The sequence below is a fragment of the Lagenorhynchus albirostris genome, chromosome 18, assembly GCF_949774975.1.
Source record: "Lagenorhynchus albirostris chromosome 18, mLagAlb1.1, whole genome shotgun sequence".
NCBI lineage: Eukaryota > Metazoa > Chordata > Mammalia > Artiodactyla > Delphinidae > Lagenorhynchus > Lagenorhynchus albirostris.
The window spans coordinates 21,667,330-21,682,565 of NC_083112.1; the positions used below are offsets into that span (position 1 = coordinate 21,667,330).

The 15,236-nt window shown below is 36.6% G+C and overlaps 1 protein-coding gene across 1 annotated transcript in view; it reads left to right on the plus strand.

The window, feature by feature from the left end:
• NUFIP1 (nuclear FMR1 interacting protein 1) overlaps window positions 1–12,199 on the plus strand; it is a 43,713-nt gene extending 31,514 nt beyond the window's left edge. The window contains exons 8-10 of the mRNA XM_060128906.1: window positions 4,265–4,381; window positions 10,326–10,558; window positions 11,896–12,199. Of these exons, the coding sequence (XP_059984889.1) occupies window positions 4,265–4,381; window positions 10,326–10,558; window positions 11,896–12,012 (467 nt within the window). The 3' untranslated portion in view covers window positions 12,013–12,199. The remainder of the gene's footprint in view (window positions 1–4,264; window positions 4,382–10,325; window positions 10,559–11,895) is intronic.
• Window positions 12,200–15,236: the final 3,037 nt, after the last annotated feature.

Sequence of the window (15,236 nt, forward strand, 5' to 3'; positions counted from 1 at the left end):
GTATTCTACAATAACTGACCGGTAGTCTTTAAAACAGTCAAGTTCATGAAAGGCAGGGAAATACTGAGAAATTGTCACAGGTTTGGAGAAGACACAGATCAAGGTGTCATGGTGATTGAACGTGATGTGATATGGTGGATTGAATCCTAGAACAGAAAAAGGACATTAGTGGAAAAACTGGTGAAATTACATTACAGTCTGTAGTTTAGGTAGTAGTACTATTCCAATGTTAATTTGTTAGCTATGGTAAATGTACTGTGGTTTGTAAGATGTTAATATTAGGGGAAGCTAGGTGAAGGGTATATGGAAATTCTTGGTACTATCTTTGCAACACTTGTGTAAATCTAAAATTGTTTCAAAATATAAAGTTTAGAAAAAAAGGGAGGCAGGAAAGGGGTGATATGTAGGCCAGTTAAAGCTGTGTGGTCCACTTCTTGAATTGAATTGTGAGGAAACACTTTCTTCCAGATTTTATTTTCCTATGTTTTCTTCTTCTATTCATTTCTGATTACAAAAATAATGCAGAAAATGTGAGGAAAAAACTGAAAAGCATAAAATAAAAAACAACCTACTTTCTTAACTTACAGACAGCCACTGCTCACGTTTTGTTTTATATCCATCAGTATTTTTCTTATACACATGTATGTGATTTTTTAAGAAAAATGGAATCATTTTATTAAAAAGAATAAGCTCTGAATCCAGACAAAATCAGGTTTCTTTTGTGGTACCACCTCGGCATAGCTCTGTCATTCTGTACCAGTTAGCCTTTTTGAACTTGTCCTTAACTCATTCATGCAAGAGTTTGTTCTTCAAATATTTCTTGAGCACTTATGTACTGTTCTAGGCTCTGAGGATACAGTACTGAACAAAGCCGAACCCCTTCTCTCCTGTACCTTATGTTCTGCTTGGGGCAGCTGCAGTAAATAGGGGTTGATATCCTTCATAACGATGAGTAAAGCTAAGGAAAAGGATGGAGAATGGCAGTTGGAGACAGGGGTGTGCTATTTTATATAATCAGCAATGGCATCTGTATGATAAGGCGACATTAAGAAATCTGAGTAAAATTAGGGACTGAGACCTGAGGGGAGAGTTTTCCAAGCAGAGAAAGCAACAAGTGCGAACACCCCATGGTGAGAGCATGCTTTGTGTATTCAGGGAACAGCAAGATTGGAGTGGAGTAAGCCAGGAAGAAAGTGGTGAAGGATCAGATCAAGTAGGGTCTCATAGGCAGCAAAGGACTTGGGACTTTACTCCGAGGTTGAGCAGAGAGGTGATGTGATGTGTTAAGGTGGAGAATGGACTGCAGAGGTGGGCGGGTCATATCAGGGTGTCCTTTTAGGAGGCTGCTAGAACTGTCCAGGTAAGAAATGTTGACTGGGACTGGGGTTATAGAAGTGAAGTAATGAGGAGGAGTATGATTCTGGATATATCTTCAAAATAGAGCTGACCGTATTTGTGGCTAGATTGGATATGGTATGTGAAAAGGAGAAGAGTCAAGGGTGATTGCTAGGTTTTGGCGTAACCATGAAGAAGAGCTGACGTTTATTGAGATGGAGACTACTGGCAGGCATGTTTGGAGGAGAAATCAAGCGCTTGTTTTTGGACGTGTTAACCTTTGAGGTGCCTGTTTGATACCCAAGTAGAGATGTTGAATAGCAGTTAGGTTATTCTGGAGTTTAGGGGATAATTGAAGGCTGGAGGTATACATTTGTGATTTACCAGGATCTAGATAGTACTTTGAGATAAAATGAGATCATAAGAGGAGGAGGAGGCATAAAGAGAAAAGGTTGCTGAGGATTGGACCCAGGGACATTCAAGAATTTTGAAGTTGGTCAATGAAGAGAATTTAGTAGGGAGACTGGGAAAGGAGAGCCAAGTGAAAGGGTTCTGGAAGCCAAGTGAAGGAAATGTTTTTAAAAGTAAAACATGGCTACAGTTGGCCCTTGAACAATTTGGGAGGTTAGGGGCACCAGCCCTCCACGTGGCCGAAAATTCAAGTGTAACCTGTAGTCTGCCTTCCATGTAACGCAGTTCTTCTGTATCCACAGTTCCCAATCCATGGATTCAACCAGCTGCAGATCAGTTTCAATAGTATTGACTATCGAAAGATATCTGTGCATAAGTGGACCCATGAACTTCAAGCCCGTGTTGTTCAAGGGCCACTTGGACTGTCAGATGTCATCACTAAGTTAAATAAGATGAGCACCAACAAGTATTCCTCTTTGGCAACACAGAGCAATCCAGTGAACTTGGAAGAAGAAGGTTCAGTGGTGTGGTGGGCCTGAAAGGCAGACTGGAGTAGATTCTGGAGCGCGCCAGACAGCTGCAGGACATTTCAGGCCCAGGTGTTCCCTGGTGAATTATACAAATAGTTATTTGGGCTTTTGCTCTGAAAGGGAACAGAGAAATGGGCTATAGCTGGAAGACATTTATTAACATTCTAGACCAGAGAGACATTTTGGTAGGATGACTTAATTTTAAGAAGAGGACTTTATATATCTGTAGGAGATATCCTAGCCCACTAGTTAAGAAGTGGGATTTGGAATCAGATAGCTAGAATTTAAATTTGACCCATGTGTTCTATAGATTTGTTACCTAAAGGATCATCCAGTTCAGATTCTCTGAATTTTGGTTTCATCACCTGTAATTAATAATGAAGGCAGGGCTTCCCTGGTGGCGTACTGGTTAAAAATATGCCTGCCAAGGCAGGGGACACGGGTTCGAGCCCTGGTCCGGGAAGATCCCACATGCCGCGGAGCAACTAAGCCCGTGCGCCACACTACTGAGCCTACGCTCTGGAGCCTACAAGCCACAACTACTGAAGCTCACGCTCCGAGAGCCCGTGCTCTGCAACAAGAGAAGCCACGGTGATGAGAAGCCCACACACTGCAACAAAGAGTAGCCCCAGCTCGCCACAACTAAAGAAAGCTCACGTGCAGCAAAAAAGACCCAATGCAACCAAAAAAAAAAAAAATAGTGAAGGTGATACTTCATAAGGATTAAATGAGCTCATGCTTTTAAAGAGCATTATATAGTCAACTGTATTGTACTTTCTGGTGCCTCTCTTTGGGTCTTAGAAGGAAATACTACACTTTGGTACATCATCATTCAAACAATGAGATGACCAGTGTCTGTACTAATATTGTTGCAGATTCTGTTTTATCCACTAGTAACTTATTTATATATATATATAACTGCATATTTTCCTTTCCCTTTATTAATTCAGGAGAAAAGGTAATAAGTTAGCTAAAAATCGACAAGGAGCAGTGTTTGGAGGGGCTGCTGCTGGGCAGTGTGGATTGGGGGAGGAGAGAGGATTTAACTTCATCCACCAGAAGGTGGTAATTCCATACTCACATAAAAGTTTCCTCCTGTTTCCTACTGGCATGTTTTGGTTTCCCTTAGACTGACTTGGTAAACGTTAAGTACTGTCTTGAAACATTTCATATTGGTTGTGGGTTGAGTTGGTTCACTACACAGACAGGTTACTTACTGTCTTCATTCTTCAGTCAGGCATTACTGACTTGTTTAGAATAGATGTAATACATTTTGAGAGCTGCCAAAAATAAATGTAATAGGTGGTGTCCGGGGGCTATAGCTAGGCTTACTGGGCTCTGATCAAACACTTTACCTTTGGCAGGCTCTTAGTACTTGGTAATTCTCATAGTTGGCTTGTTTACTTAAGTTCTTAGAAGTTCTAAATAATAAAAATTTTGGGCAGATTCAGTTCAGCGGAACTCTTTGTGCCTTCAGCTATAGAATGGTTGAAATGTTATATGTGCCCTCTAACCCCGTCTTAAAAACAACAAAAAGAGTGGTTATTTTATATTTTACTTACTCTAAATCTAATTTTCAGAGTCTGTGATCCTAATCCAGTGAAGTCAAATAAGTTTATGGCCTTCCTGCTACCTTAATAAAATTAATTAATAGCCTAAATAAAATAAAATAATAACAAAGACTGGTTAATTTAGAAAAGGCCCAAGTTCCATAACCTGTGAAGCATGGTAAGAAACTGAGTCGTGTATAACTTCCATTTGCCCCTCTGTTTTCTCTTTGGGGTAGATAGCTTATCTGACCATAAAGATTTAAACCAAGGGGAAATTTTTCGAGTCTCCTGGATTTCATTTTTGGGAAGATTGAGGAAATGATCAGAAATTACTTTCTTTTCACTAACACATGAGGGAGTGGGGGGCTGTCAGCTTTCTTTCTTATGGTTGTAGATATTTTTGGTATACAGTTTTACTCTTAGGTCTTTCTATTCCAGAGTCCGATAAAGAGGAGAAACCACAAAATGCTGTCATACCTAAGGAAGTGACACCAGCCCTGTGCTCCCTAATGAGCAGCTATGGCAGCCTCTCAGGGTCGGAGAGTGAGCCAGAAGGTAAGTTATGGCCTCAGTTGTTACAGTTAGGTTTGTTTCGTTGCTTTTTCCTTTGATGTACACTACGCATCAGTAGCATCCTTTCATGTGTATGTATCTGAGGACAAGATGTGTCATGCACATTCTTTGATCCTCAAGTTCCTTCTTCGTTTGATTCAGAAGTTAACATGGGATGAAATGAAGTGGGAGAAATGGGGAAATGTATTGCTCCTCTAGGAGAAAAGGGCAAACAATAATAGAATAGGAAGGGGAAGAGATAATATCCACTAGTGAAATCAAAGAATATTCTAAAAGATGTAGTGAAGAAGGTTAATTACTTCTCTCTACTCTCAAGAACCCTTGTCTTAACATGTTTTGCACCTTTAGTAGGTGGAGCAAGGTCCTTTGTGACAAAGAGGATAATAATATTCCTTACATGTATATGGGGCATTGCTCTTTATAGAGCTCATTTACCTAAATTATCTCATTTGGAGAACACAGTAACCCTATACTTGCGTTGCATTCGCCTGTGTATGTACTTTAAAGGTTGAGAGACACGGAATCCTTTAGATAGTCTTTCTGAGAAGTTAACGTTGTTCAGGATACATGTCTTAACCTTTAAAGATGATAATAAACCAGCTCAATCACTAGCGTCTCTTTTAGGGCCACCTAAAAGGGCTGCAAGTAGGCTTGGCAGTATGGCAGTTCTTAACCCAAGGTTCATATCAGTAATCCAGCATTTGTTTAGTGCATAAGCATGTGTCCTATTGTGCCTGTGTACCTGGCTCTGCATGGTCATTTTATCTAGGCTTCACCAACCAACCATGAGAGAATTCATGAGTGTGTGTCTCAGATATGTAATCACAGTAGGGGCTGTACTCAAGAATAGAGGGTCTTAAAAGTGAATATGTAGGATGAAGGGAAGGTTTGAATGTAATTGGATGAAGATGGCAGGACTTTTAATGTTGGCTAGGCTAGAGAAAATCAATGTTTGTGTAGTTGAGATGTTGAAGGAAGAGTTGGGCTTTAATACGAAAGTTAAGGTTTAGATCTATCTATAACAGGAATTTTTTTTTTCCTTTTTTCCTTTTACTATGGTAGCTGGCTAAAAGCTAGTTGAATTTTGAAATATAAACTACTTTGGCTTTATCAGAGTATTCCTTAGCAGATGGTTGCCTCTTCTTATTTTTTTTTAATCTTAAGAAAAACAGTATTTATTTCTTTACTCGTTTCCATTATACTGATATGAAGATGAAGTTATTCTTTAAACACGTATTACATTTCCTGCTTATCATTTGTATTTATGACAGGTGATAGCAAAGAAAGCTATTACCAGATTACTGAATCCCATAAAAACAAGCTGTTCTAATGCTTTCTTCTCTCATTCCTAAGATAAAACATTTTATACTCATGTCTTCATTTTGAGGCTGCCACTATTTTTTAAATTAGAAGGAAGAAAGGAAACTGGAAGGGATCTTTGAGGTTTCAGCCCTCCATTTTATAGACCCTTAAGCTTCGGGAGGGTAGGTTTGCAAAGCTAGTATATGGCAAAGCTGATGTAAAGCTTAGGTTTAGGGACTTAAATGTCTAAAGAAGCCAACTATATTGCCTTCCATTACAGTCTTTCTTTGTGTGGCATTTGCTATCTTCCTGCACAGTAATGCATAGCTTTTCTTTTCTAGTACATAACAGAAGATGTTGTCTGTTAAAAGATATATTTGATTTTGTATGAATTCGTTTTGACTAATTGTTTAAAATGTCCTGCCTTAAGGAAAATGTCCTTGCTTCACATTCCTAAGCCTTAAGAATTATTTTATGTAATTTGAATTCAGCTTTATTAAGCCATCCAGGTCACTAGCAAATTTCTAGCTTTCAGTGTTAATTCTGGGCTATAGGATAGGATAGGATATTGACATAGAGGGACTTCAGAGTAAATAAACCAAGGAAATAAAGTGAGCCTTCTCTGAACCATGAAATAGCATCTAGAAGGCTTCTTATTTAAGTGAGTTCTAAATGGAGAGAAGCAGTCTGATTCTCACAGATTTTAACGACCGTATTTTCATATTTAAGACCTGTCTTAACTTAGGAATTAACATAGAAGTGTGTAGAGGATCTTAAACATGAATAGTGCTTTTCCAGAATGAATTTTAAACACGGAAAGGGTCCTTCCAGAAAGACTGAGCAAAAGAAGAGGCTATATACTTGGTTCTGGGGCTTTCAGAATCGTTAAGATATAGATAGGAAAGAAAATTTCAGTGAGCAGTATTTACAAACGTTTTATCTATCCTGGGTCTTGCACGTTAGTTTTTTGTTTTTGTTTGCGCCATATGAGAAGTTAAGCACAGTTTTGCAACTCCCCAAAATTGTTATGTTTCTTCAAACAGGTTTGGCTATGATTGAGGGACATAAGAGAAAATAGTGCCCTAGTTTTTCTTTTTTGCCTTTAATTATTATTCCCATAGTTTTGAACTCTGCAAACCACTTGTGAATTCTTAGCTCCATTCTTTTATGGTTATATTTCTCTTCTTTTCCTCTTTTCCCCATTAGTTTGAAGGCACATTAAAATCACTATCAGGGCAAATTCTTACTCTGTTTCGGGCACTGTTTAATGTGCTTTACTCATTTAATTATTGCAGTAACCTCATGAAGTAGGTGCCATTACTTATGAGGAAATTTAGGCAGAGATAAATAGCTGCTCCAAGGTCACACAGCTAGGAAGTCTTGGATCTAGAATTTGAACCTAACAGTTTGTAACAGAGTCTGTGCTCCTAACACTTACCCTGTACTTCCTTTCAAATGTAATTTCCACATTCAGTCCTATGTAATGCTTGAATGTTGAGGGTTTTGAGGCATATGATTAGCCTGTTACACTCTTGTCCAGGCAATTGAACTCAGTTCCCAACGTCTAGGATAGAACTCTTTATATCACATTAGCGTATAATTCATGGTAATCAAAAATATAGAAAAACCATTTGGGGCTGAGAGGAGGGAATTCCTATCTTAATACTTGTGAATTTTCAACTGATTATATGGTGGTGGTTGTTGTTTTTCTCAATGTGGTGAAATACACCGATTGATTTTCAAATGTCAAATCAACCCTGTATTCCTGGGATAAAGTCTACTCGGAATTGGTATATTACCTGTTTAATACATTACTGGATTTGATTTGCCAATATTTTATTAAGGATTTTTGCATCCGTGTTCTTGAGGAATATTAGTCTGTGTTTTTCTTCTCTTATAGGCTTTGTCTGGATTTGGGATGAGTTGGGATCTGTTTCCTCCTCCTCTTTTAAGGATTTGTGTAGAATTGCTGCAATTTTTTCTTGTTTGTAGGATTCAGTAGTGAAGCCATCTGTACCTGGCATTTTCTCTGGGGGAAGATTCTAAATTAATCAAATTTCCTTAATAGGTATAGCACTATTCAGATTTTCTACTTTTTCCTTGAACCAATTTTGGTAATTTATATTTTTCAAAAGAATTTGTTTCAATTTGACCAATTGTCAAGTTTATTGGCATAAAGTTGTTTGTGATATTTTCTTGTGATATATGTAGGATTTATAGAGATGTTCCTTCTTTGATTCCTTATACTATTAATTGGGGTTTTTTTCCCCCTTTTTTCTTGATCAGATCATCTTGCTAGGTGTTTATTAATTTTATAAATCTTTTCAAGGAACTGCCTTCTGGCTTTGTTGATTTTTTTCTGTGGTCTATTTCTAATTGATTTTCACACTTTCACTCTTTCTTTCCTCCTCCCTTTCTACCTTGTTACAGTAGAAACTGAGATAAGTGATTTTAAATTTTTTTCATTTCTAATGTAAGCATTCAGAGCTATACATTTGCCTCCATGCATTGCTTTAGCTGCATCCCGCAAATTTGACACATTTTGTTTTCATTTTTATTTATATCAAAATATTTTTTAATTTCTCTTGTGATATGGCCTTTAACTCTGGTTATTTAGAAGTCTGTTGTTCAGCTCCAATTTTTTGGAGGGTTTTTAAAGATAGTTTTCTGTTATTGATTTTATTTACTTCTGTTATGGTCAGAGAACATATTCTATATGCTTTCAGTTTTTCAATTTATTGAGATTCATTTTATACCCCAACACATATATACCCCAAAACATGTTTATGTGAACTTGACAAGACTGTGTGTTGTGTTAGCAGGCATGAAAACAACATGAATCTCCTGGTACGTCTCCATCAGAGCTCCTAGGTGACCAGGAGTGAGCAGTCATATTTTGAAAGGAATTTTTTTCTGAGCAGTAGATCTCATCAATAGGCTTGATATAGTCAGTAAATCATGTCATAAACATGTGCTGTGTCATCCAGGCTTCGTTGTTGCATTTATAGAGCACAGGCAGAGTAGATTTAGTGTAATTCTTAAGGACCCTAGGATATTCAGAATGGTAAAGGAGCATTGGCTTCAACTTTAAGTCACCAGCTGCATTAGCCCCTTACAAGAGAGTCAGTTTGTCCTTTGAAGCTTTAAAGGCAAGCATTGTCTTCTCCTCTCTAGCTATGAAAATTCTAGATGGCATCTTCTTCCAATACAAGACTGTTTCGTCTACGTAGAAACTCTGTTGTTTAGTGTAGTCACCTTTGTTAATTGTCTTAGCTAGGTCTTCTGGATAATTTGCTGCAGCTTTACATCAGCACTTGCTGCTTCACCTCGCACTTTTATGTCATGATGACTGCTTCTTTTAATCTCTGTTAGTTTCAGACCTTTCTTCTGCAGCTTCCTCACTTCTCTCAGCCTTCATAGAATTGAAGAGAGTTAGGGCCTTGCTCTGGATTATAGGCTTTTGCCTTAAGGGAATGTTGTGGCTGGTTTGATCTTCTGTCCAGACCACTACAGCTTTCTGCATATCAGCAGTAAGGCTGTTTCCCTTCCTTATCATTTGTGTGTTCACTGGAGTAGCACTTTTAATTTCCTTCAAAAACTTTTCCTTTGCTTTCACAACTTGGCTAACTGGTACAAGAGGCCTAGCTTCTGGCCTGTCTCAGCTTTTGACTTAAAGTGAAAAACGTGAGACACTTCCTTTCACTTGAACACTCAGAGGCCATTGTAGCACAGTTATTAACTGGCATAATTTCAGTATTGTGTCTCAGGGAATAGGGAGGCCTGCGGAGAAGGAGAGAAATGAGAGAATGGCAGGTAGGTAAAGCAGTCAGAACATACATATTTATGAATTAAGTTTATTGTCTTATATGGGCATGGTTTGTGGTGACCCAAAACAATTACAATAGTAACATCAAAGATCACTGATTACAGATGACTATAACAAATTTAATAACAGTGAAAGTTTGAAATATTGAATCACCAAAATGTGACAGAGAGACATGAAGTGAGCAATTGATGTTGAAAAAATGGTGCTGATAGACTTGCTCAATGTTGCCACAAACCTTCAATTTGTACAGAACGCTCTATCTGTGAAGAACATTAAATCGAAGCACAGTAAAGTGAAGTATTCCTGTAATTTAAGAATTTTACAGCAATATACTTAGATTTTCCTCTTCCCTTCCTTTGTGCTATTGTTGTCTTGGATTTTAATTCTATAAATGTTATAAATCCTACATACATTGTTATTATTATTTATGCTTTAAATAGTCAATTATCTTTAAAAATTTTTTCAAATGAGAAAAAAGGTCTTTTGTATTTATCCACATATTGACTTTCTGGCACTCTTCATTCCTTTGTGTAGATCCAAGTTTCCATCTGGTATTATTTCTTTCATAGGGATCATTTTCTGTAGTTCTTTGTGGTAATCTCAATTATTGGCAGTCATAGCTCACAATTTGAAAAATTTTGTATAATACATTGTACATGCTCAGTTTTAACTAATAAGTAGCCAGTATTATGGCTGGGGAAGGGGAATATTATGGGGTGTGTTTTTTTGTTATCTTTGTAAGTTTTCCCCGTTTTTTAATTTGTTTTTTATTTTTGTGTTTATATTTCATCACATTAGAAGTTCCCATCAAGACTGAAGCAGACATTCTGGCAGAAGACCAGGTTCTTCATAGCAGTACTCCTAAGAAACCAAGTCAAGATGTTAAAGCAACTGTTAGAAATTTCTCAGAAGCCAAGTATGAGAGCCAAAAGAAAAGTTTTAAAAACACAAATCCTAAGAGGAAAAAAAATTATCGCAATTATCAAACATTATTTGAACCAAGAACACACCATCCATATCTCCTGGAAATGGTAAGTGATTTTTCTTTATGTTCTGATCTTTGTGTTCTTCTTGTGTCTTGAAGATAGAGCTCCTGAGCTTGTGTGTGTGTATTTTAAGGTTACCAGAGACATATGCTCCTTGAAGAGTTATCTATGTATCTTAATTCTGAAGCTGCATTTGAAATATAGCTGATATTTGGTAAATGTAGAATAATTACAATTTTCAAAACTGCTTAAAATAAAGGAATCTAGGTTTAAGTGGTTGGTAAAGAAATAGGTATTGAAGTGTACTGACCTTTATAAAGTTTTCCTATTGAGAGCACAGCTAAATCCAGTGCAGGCTGAAGGGAGAGAAAGAGTTTTATGTTTATTCTGTGCATTATTGGCTTTATTCTCAGCATGATGTGCTCAAAAATTTATGATCTTTCTTCAAATTGTAAGAAGCAATGCCTCTTTTGATTCTAAGTGATGGACACGAAGCTGTTCAAAGATCCAAGACTTTCATTTCTAAGAGTGATAGAAATACTCTGAAATTTTCAGTGGAATTGTAAAACTATCTATTGGCATTCTGTGCAAAGTCTGATTTTGCCTGGTCAGATATATGCTTCTGCTGTAGCTGAAGTGTTCTGTGACTACACTCTATGACATGTTGTAATACATGTAGACACAGTTGCTTCTTAATAAAAATTGATCTGAAATGTACTCTGTTTTGTAAATTTTGGTGCTATATAAAGTAAATTGCATTTTTTTAATGTTTACCTTATAAGTGGTATATTAAATCATCTTTCTACTGAAAGGTCCTGTGTGGGTGTTTCTGAACTACACTAATGACATCAGAAGTAAAATGAGTAGTTACGTTAAATCTTTTTGGCGAATCACATATAATTCCTTGGTTATATATTCTAGATACCAGGGATTTTCAGCTTTCTTTCAATTACAGTAAACACAAAAATGGGAAGTTCTGAAAGACCAGCAGTGTTAGGATTTTTTACTGCTAGTTTCATTATTACTATATTTATCATATCTCCTTACCACTTTCTGTACTGTTTATAGATTTGGGTTTAGGAGGATCCTGTTTGACATGATTTTTAGATTTAAAGAATTGTAGACTTTTAAACCTATTTTTCCTGTCCTTTGCTTGATAGTCCTAGAGAGGATCTCAAATGTGAACATTTGTGCTTAAGCTAGATAGTTTTGGTTAAAAGGAAATATTCTTGCATTGCGTTTTAGGAAAATAATTAGTAAATATAATACACATCTTTATTGTTCTGTGTTCTTTATATAGAGAAGGCACACATGCTATTTTAGATGGTGTTTCTTGGATATATTTTATTTACCAGCTAATCTTTTTATTTATCATTTTTTAGCTTTTAGCTCCAGACATTCGACATGAAAGAAATGTGATTTTGCAGTGTGTTCGGTACATCATTAAAAAAGACTTTTTTGGACTTAATACTACTTCTGCAAAAACTAAAGATGAATAGGTGTCTGGTGTTTTAGTACACATATCTGAAGCATGTAAAATAGCAACATCTTCAAGTTTGTGGAGGAAAACCTTTTCTTTTTTTTAAACTGGATTAGTAATTAAATTGTAAGCCTCATGGGCTATTATGTAGGATTTTCAAGTCTTTCCTTTGACTCTATACAAATAAATACATAACTGATTTTTAAGACTGTGTCTGTATTGTTGGGATCATACATAATATTTGCTGGCAGAATTCTACTTTTTATTTTGTTTATTGCTGTCATGTAAGGAAGTCTGCCCTTGGGCCAGTTAAGAATTGAAGGTACTGGTTTAGGGGTAAAGAAAAAAATTAAAAAAAATTTTAATTCAGCTGAGCAGAGCTATAGGTTGGGGAGAGAAATACAGTCATTTTGTTTTTAATACGGGAGAGGAAGAGTCATTCTTTAACTTCAGCAAAGGGGGATGTTTTAGAAATAAAAAGAGCAAATTAATACAATGAGAAGGTCTTGCAATTTTAATTTTCACTGTTTATTTCAAAGGACATGTTGAAATTCACTTATTGGCATTTAAGGAGCACAAATATTGATCATTTGAAACATTACAGATCTGGCCTCTATGTGTGTTTCAATTCAGTTGAAGTGCTTCTTTTTGGTATGGTTCAGAATTGGACCTTTTAAAAAATTTTTCCTTTGAAAAAGTATGTAAAGTATAGTACTTGATGAGGTTCGATTAATTTCTTATAGCATAAACAGTAGTTTGTGAAATCATGGTACCTGAGTTTTAAATAATTAAAATTTGTCCTGTAAAGATAGTAATTGAACCTTCTAAAAATGTTTTATTTTATTTTATTTTTTTTTTTACGGTACGCGGGCCTCTCTCACTGTCGTGGCCTCTCCCGTTGCGGAGCCCAGGCTCCGGACGTGCAGGCGCGGCCATGGCTCACGGGCCCAGCCGCTCCACGGCATGTGGGATCCTCCCGGACCGGGGCACGAACCTGTGTCCCCTGCATCGGCAGGCAGACTCTCAATCACTGTGCCACCAGGGAAGCCCTAAAAATGTTTTAAATAAATAGCTGCTAAGATCTTTTTATCTCCTATAATACCAGAGGTTCTGGTCTTATGTTCTAGTCATTTGTGCTAGCTAGTGCTAGAGCTCTACTCTTTTGACGTACAGCCAAAGGAACTGGATTTTTATAAATTAGTCTCGTTGTAGTTGGCAAATTAATTTTATCTGACATTGTTATTATTGAAATCCATGAATCTTGCCTTCAAGAAATAAGGCAAGAAAGCTGGTAAGCAGGTCTCTGCCCTCTTGTTCCTCTGCATCTGTAAGATGCCATCCCAAATCCTGGAACACCAGGCACGAAACACCGTGACATCACAGACCTGAGATTAAGATTCACACTGAAGTCAGTGTTTCCCAACCTGGTAACCACCATACAGACCTTTTTATTCTGCTTTCCTCTATTCCTCCAGTGAGCCCCATATTTTGGAAAATTATCTGTCCAGTTCATTAATTAATTCAGTTCTTATACTACTTCAATGGATTAAAGATAGAAAAATGAATAAGGCCTTGCATTATTCAAAGATGTGACTCTTAACCCAATTCATCTCATCAGGATGGATGAAGTAACCAATGTTACAAACTGACTTAATATTCAAATTTTGACTGGTCTGCAGTTTTATCACAGGTTAGCATGCAAATTCCATAGGCTTTTAAATATATAAAGGAATTCACAGACTCCTAGGCTACTTTTAGAGAACCACTCTATCTCCAGGGGTGCTGACAATCACTGCTTTAAGGTATATTGTGCAATGTTTTATTTTCAATCTTTCTTGTTTTCTAATAGATGTACTTAAAACTGAAAATGCTCCTCTGAGTACTGCGTTGGCTGTGTCTGACAGTCTTAAGCTGTGGTGACTGTTGTTTATTTCTAGTGGGTAATTTCAGATTCAGTTGCCTTTATATTTAAACCAGGAATTACTTAATGTGTTTAAAATTTCCAAGCAGATAGAGTGTAACCTGTATGGTTTCTACTTTATGGAATGCATAGTCAATATCTGTAAATATTCTATGAGTTATGGGGGGGGAGGGGTGACTTGCCTGTTCTTTTTTGGATTTAACTGGTTAATTGTCAGACCTTCTACATTCTTATTGTCCATTTAATGAATTGATTTCTGAGATGTGAAAGCATTATGTGACTGTTGGTGAGCTGTGCCTTTTATAACTGAGATATTCTCTTTTGTCCTTAATACTTTCTGCATTGGCTCCTATTTTCCCCAATTAATATAGTCAAAACAGCTTTAGGGAAGTTCAGTCTAAGAGTCTCTGGGAAGTTTAATCCATTCATGTTAATTGAAATTGTTGAAATGTTTGGACTATTCCTACCATCGTATTTTGTATTTTCTGAATATCGTGCTTGTTTTTATTTTACCATTTTATTGGCTTGATTGATTGTTGGTTTTTTTCTCCTTGTTTTTCCTCTTAGTGCTTTGGAAATAATTCAACCTATTGTTGTTCCTTTAAGGGTTACCTTTTTTCTCTATATTTACAGTTAATCAGTAGTCATATTTTCCACCCATCTCCCAGTTAAGTCAGTTACCTTAGCATTCTGTCACATCCCCACCTGGACCTCTTCTCCTCGTGTAATCATGTGAGATTTGTTTTAGATTAATCTCTGTTATCTTGGTCTGTGTGTGGTTTGTGTCTTGATATTATGCATCATTATTAAGACAGCTATAAGTTTCACTGTTTCCTTCTCACTGCTTTTTCTTTCCTCCCAGGGTTAGTTTTTTGGTTTACTGCAGCATATCATCAAGTAATTAAATGTTGAATCCTCATTTCAATTAAAAAAAAAGTTTAGGATGTTAGTTTCAAAATCATTTCCCTTCAGAATTTTGAAGCTATAACATGATTGCTAGCATCCAGTATTGCTTCTTAAAAGTCAGACACCAATCTGATTCTCTCTCTTTATTTATTGGTAAAAACTTATTTTTCCCCCTCATGAAAAACTTTCAGGGTTTTCTTTTTATGCTTGGAGTCCTGAAATTTCACCAGTAATGCACCCAGGTATGTGGGATATAATATATGTCATTCATTCTGCTTACCTAATGGTCCTTTCACTCTGAAGAATTGTACCATTCTTAGACTAAGGGCAATTTCTAAAATGACTTCTTTATTTTCTTTCCATTTTGTCTTTTTTTTTTCTAGACTTCTTATCAAGTGAATATGGGACCTCCTGAC